The sequence below is a fragment of the Silene latifolia genome, chromosome Y (assembly GCF_048544455.1).
Source record: "Silene latifolia isolate original U9 population chromosome Y, ASM4854445v1, whole genome shotgun sequence".
Classification (NCBI taxonomy): domain Eukaryota; kingdom Viridiplantae; phylum Streptophyta; class Magnoliopsida; order Caryophyllales; family Caryophyllaceae; genus Silene; species Silene latifolia.
The window spans coordinates 144,041,160-144,045,664 of NC_133538.1; the positions used below are offsets into that span (position 1 = coordinate 144,041,160).

General features: G+C 35.8%; 1 protein-coding gene across 1 annotated transcript; it reads left to right on the top strand.

Moving 5' to 3' along the window:
• The first annotated feature begins 551 nt into the window (after positions 1-551).
• On the top strand, positions 552-2,729 carry LOC141629108 (uncharacterized). The gene is made up of 4 exons (XM_074442166.1): positions 552-732; positions 832-1,145; positions 1,257-2,313; positions 2,416-2,729. The coding sequence occupies exons 1-4, from the start codon at positions 552-554 to the stop codon at positions 2,727-2,729; spliced, it is 1,866 nt and encodes a 621-aa protein (XP_074298267.1).
• Positions 2,730-4,505: the final 1,776 nt, after the last annotated feature.

The window sequence follows — 4,505 nt, forward strand, 5'->3', positions numbered from 1 at the left end:
ATTGTTCATTTAGGTTTATATTTTAGATTTATTCATTGATTAGATAACTGGGTCTATGTTTGATGATGATTACATGCGATAGAACTAATAGGTAGATTGTTGGAGACTAAGGAAGAATTCGTTATAAAAGTTAGTTATAGGGTTGTTAGCATATAACTAACTGTAAGGAAATCAGTTATAGAAGAAGGCTAAGTCGGTTTATGTTGTATGTATAAATAGGAGATCTCTCATCATTGTAACATACTAATTCATTCAATATTCAATACAATTCGTTTCTTACTCTCTCTCTCAATCTCTCTCTAACAATCTTCTCTCCTCATACTCTCAATCATACATTCGATCTAAACTCATTAACATGTTTAAGCTTTATTACCAACATGGTATTAGAGCAAGGTTATTGATTTGATCTTGTTTTTGCATATCTCAGTTTTTTTCTAGTGTATCTTCATACGTTCATCTTCATCAATTTTTCTTTACATTCAAGATTTCTTTTTCCTTTAGTCAAATTTCTTAATTCTACGGATTTTTCTACTTCTTTCCATTAATCAATCATGCCTGAAATCTCTGAAGTTAACACGACTATTGGTCCAGAAGATCCCCACTTCATTCATCATTCTGATATTCCTGAAATTAAGCTGGTTGGCACTGTTTTTGATGGAACTGGTTATGGTGGTTGGAAACGTGCCATGCTCATTGCACTCTCAGCTAAAAACAAGCTGGGATTCATTGATGGTAGTTTACCCAAACCTGCAGCAACTGAATCTACAGCAAAATCTTGGCAGCACTGTAATGATATTGTCTTTTCTTAGATTCTGAACTCTTGTTCACCAGAAATTGGCAAATCAATTCTTTACAGCAATTCTGCAGAGATCGCTTGGTCTGAATTGGAAGACCGCTTTGGTCAAAGTAATGGAGCCCAATTATATGGTACTCAGAAAAATTTAACTGATTTTTCTCAAGGAAATGATAGCATCTCAACTTATTTCACCAAACTGAAGTCAATTTGGGATGAAATAGATGGCATGGGTATGAATCTCCCTTGTTCTTGCAACTGTCAGTGTGGTGCCAAGATCAAGCAGAAGAAGTTTCAAGAAGATCAAAGAATTGTTCAATTTCTGATGGGTTTAAATGACTCATTTGCAGTTGTTAGAGGCACCATATTAATGCAAAATCCTCTACCTAAATTGTCCTCCATTTACAACAATCTTCTTCAAGAATAAGGTCAAAGAGAAATACATAATGCTGTGAATTTTCAGACTGATTCCGCTGCTCTTTATGCTGGTAACAGTAAAGGAAATTATAGAAACAACTATGGTCGCAATAACAATTACAATAGTTATCGCAATAACAGCAACAATGGTGGTTCTGCGTACAATCAGAGGAATTTTTCTAATGGATTCAGGCCTCCCAATATTGGCTCTAATACTCAGACAAATTCAAGCAATGTGAGAGGGAATTATCAACAATATCCTCAACAGTATCCTCAACAAGATTCTCAACGTTTTTCTCAACAGGATTTTAACAACAAGGGCAAGAGTTCAGTTACAGATGTTCCTAATGCCAATGTTCTTTTCTGTAATTACTGCAAGAAATTTAATCACAGGATTGAAAATTGCAAGCATTTACAAAACAGAAATAGAAGATTTGCAGCAAATGTTTTCAATGATCAAGATGGGTTTCCAGGTGCTGCTCCTGAAGGGCTCAATTCTACTTCTGCTGCCAATTCTGGTTCTACTGCTGCAGGGTCTTCTGGTGGATTTTCTTTTGTACCTGACTCTTCTGCAAATTTTGCTGGGTTCAATAATTCTATTTCTTCTGATGGCCCTGCTTCTTCTGCCAATTTTGCAGGTAATAGTTCTTTATCCTCTCAAAGTTTTAATGTTCTTTTGAATCCTTATTTCAATTCATGGATCTTGGATACAGGAGCCAGTGACCATATGTGCTCTAACAAGGCATTGTTCTCTGATTTTAGAACCCTGGATAAACCTTACTCAATTTACTTACCAAATGGTAGTGTTGTGTTCATTGACACTGTTGGTTCTGTGCCTATTATCTCTGATTTGTGCCTCTGTGATGTTCTATATGTGCCTTGTTTCAAGTTTAATTTGTTATCCATCAGCAAGCTAACTAAACAGTTAAATTCAGTAGTTAGTTTCACCCCTTCCCTTTGCTATTTGCAGGATTATTCTAAGAGGCACTTGGTCCTTGGTAGGAATTACAATGACCTTTATCTGCTCACAAACGATACACACGTTGTACCAGATGTTACTGTTAATAAAATTAACTCTAATTCTGTTGTTGCTACTGAAAATTGTAATGTTTAGCATCATAGGCTAGGCCATCTGCCATTATACAAGTTAAAACAAATTTGTACTGTTTCTTCAGATAATGAGAATACATTGCTTTTATGTTCAGTTTGTGCAAAAGCTAGGCAACACAGACTATCTTTTTCTTCCAGTACATCTGTTTCTCTTGAGCCGTTTGAACTTATTAATATTGATCTTTGGAGTCCTTACCATACCTCTACTTATAATGGTTATAAATACTTCCTGACCATTGTTGATGACTTTACTAGATGCACATGGACTCATTTATTATCATGTAAAGGAAATGAATTTGTCTTTGTGAAATCTTTTATAAACATGGTAGCTACTCAGTTTGACAGGAAGGTTAGGATAATTAGATCAGATAATGCTTTTGAATTAGGCACTAACAACATTACTTCTTAATTTTTGACTGATCATGGAATTCTTCATCAAACTTCATGTTTTCATACACCTCAGTAAAATGGTACAATTGAAAGAAAGCACAAACATCTACTAGAGACAGCTAGAGCTTTGAGTTTCCAATCTAATTTGCCTACCAAATATTGGGGAGAATTTATATTGACAGCCACTTATATTATTAATAGATTGCCTACTAAAGTCTTGCAAAACTTATCTCCCTATCAAGTTCTCTTTGGTAAGGAACCTGACTTAAGTCACATGAGATCCTTTGGGTGCTTAGTTTATGCCTCATCTCCCAGGCCTGGTAGAGATAAATTCTCTCCTATGGCCCTTCCTTGCATTTTCTTGGGTTACCCCTTTGGCAAGAAGGCCTATAAGTTGTTGTCTCTAGATAATATGTCCATTATAAACTCTAGGGATGTTGTCTTCCTTGAATTTATATTTCCTTATGTAAAAGACACTGTGTATTCTTTTATTCCTCTTGTTGCATCTGATTGTGATCCTGTCCTCCCTGTACCTACAGTTGTTTCCAATCCTAATAATAGTGTTCCTGGTACAGTTTCTCCTAACACCAGTATTGTTCAAACTATAGCTACTAATAACAACAATGTATCTACTACTGTAACTCATCCAAATATTTCTACTAGACAGTCCTCTAGACAAACTAAACCCCCTTCTTATTTACAACATTATGTATGCAATTCCAAGAACAAATTTTGTAATGCTGTTGTATCTGGTTTATGTTCCCACACTTTAACTTCCCTATGCATTCCTTCATCATCTGTACCAAATCCTATGTGTATGTCTATTACTGTTGGTCCCAATTCCACCATAAGCAATATTTTACCTATTCAAGAACCTAAAAGTTATGAAGAGGCTTCTGCCTATCCTGAATGGCAAGATGCCATAGCTGCTGAATTTAGGGCATTAGAGGCAAACAATACTTGGTCTCTCATACCCCTACCTGCTGGTAAGAAGTCTATTTCATGCAAATGGGTTTTTAAAGTGAAACACAAGTCAGATGGCACTATTGAAAGATACAAGGCCAGATTGGTTGTGAAGGGTTTTACCCAAAAGGAAGGGATAAACTACACAGAAACATTTTCACCTGTGGTGAAAATGACAACAATACGGGCTCTGGTTGCTGTTGCAGTAAAGAAGAAATGGAAATTACATCAACTAGATGTGAACAACGCTTTCTTACATGGTGACCTCCATGAAGAGGTATATATGAAAGTCCCACCTGGTTTACAAGTCAAAGACAAGAACACAGTATGCAAGTTAGAGAAATCTTTATATGGTTTAAAGCAAGCGTCTAGGCAATGGAATGCCAAGTTATGTCAGTCTCTCAAATCCAAAGGTTACCAACAGTCATTAAATGACTATTCTGTATTTTCTAAAAAGACAAATGGAAAAGTAGTCTACATTGCTGTTTATGTAGATGATATATTGTTAGTTGGAGATGATGACAAGGAGATGTCTGATCTCCAGACATTTCTAGACTCCACATTCAAGATTAAAGACTTGGAAAATTTACATTATTTCCTGGGATTGGAGTTTCTGCATTTAGAAAATGGTATAGCAGTAACTCAAAGTAAGTTTACAAAAGAATTGGTTGAAGAGTTTGGTTGCAATATAGGAAGACAGTTCAATAGTCCTCTGGATCCTAATGTAAAACTCAACAATGAAACAGGCAACCTCATAGATAATCCTGCTGATGATTACAGGAAATTAGTCGGGAAACTCAACTACCTCACTAATACTCGTCCAGATATTGCT

Bases quoted from the DNA above. Each gene is read 5' to 3' on its own strand.
- LOC141629108 (XM_074442166.1), top strand. From the start codon at position 552: ATGCCTGAAATCTCTGAAGTTAACACGACTATTGGTCCAGAAGATCCC. The intron at 733-831 runs GTAGTTTACCCA...CTTGTTCACCAG, and splicing joins CAAGCTGGGATTCATTGATG to AAATTGGCAAATCAATTCTT. The intron at 1,146-1,256 runs GTTAGAGGCACC...GTGAATTTTCAG, and splicing joins TAAATGACTCATTTGCAGTT to ACTGATTCCGCTGCTCTTTA.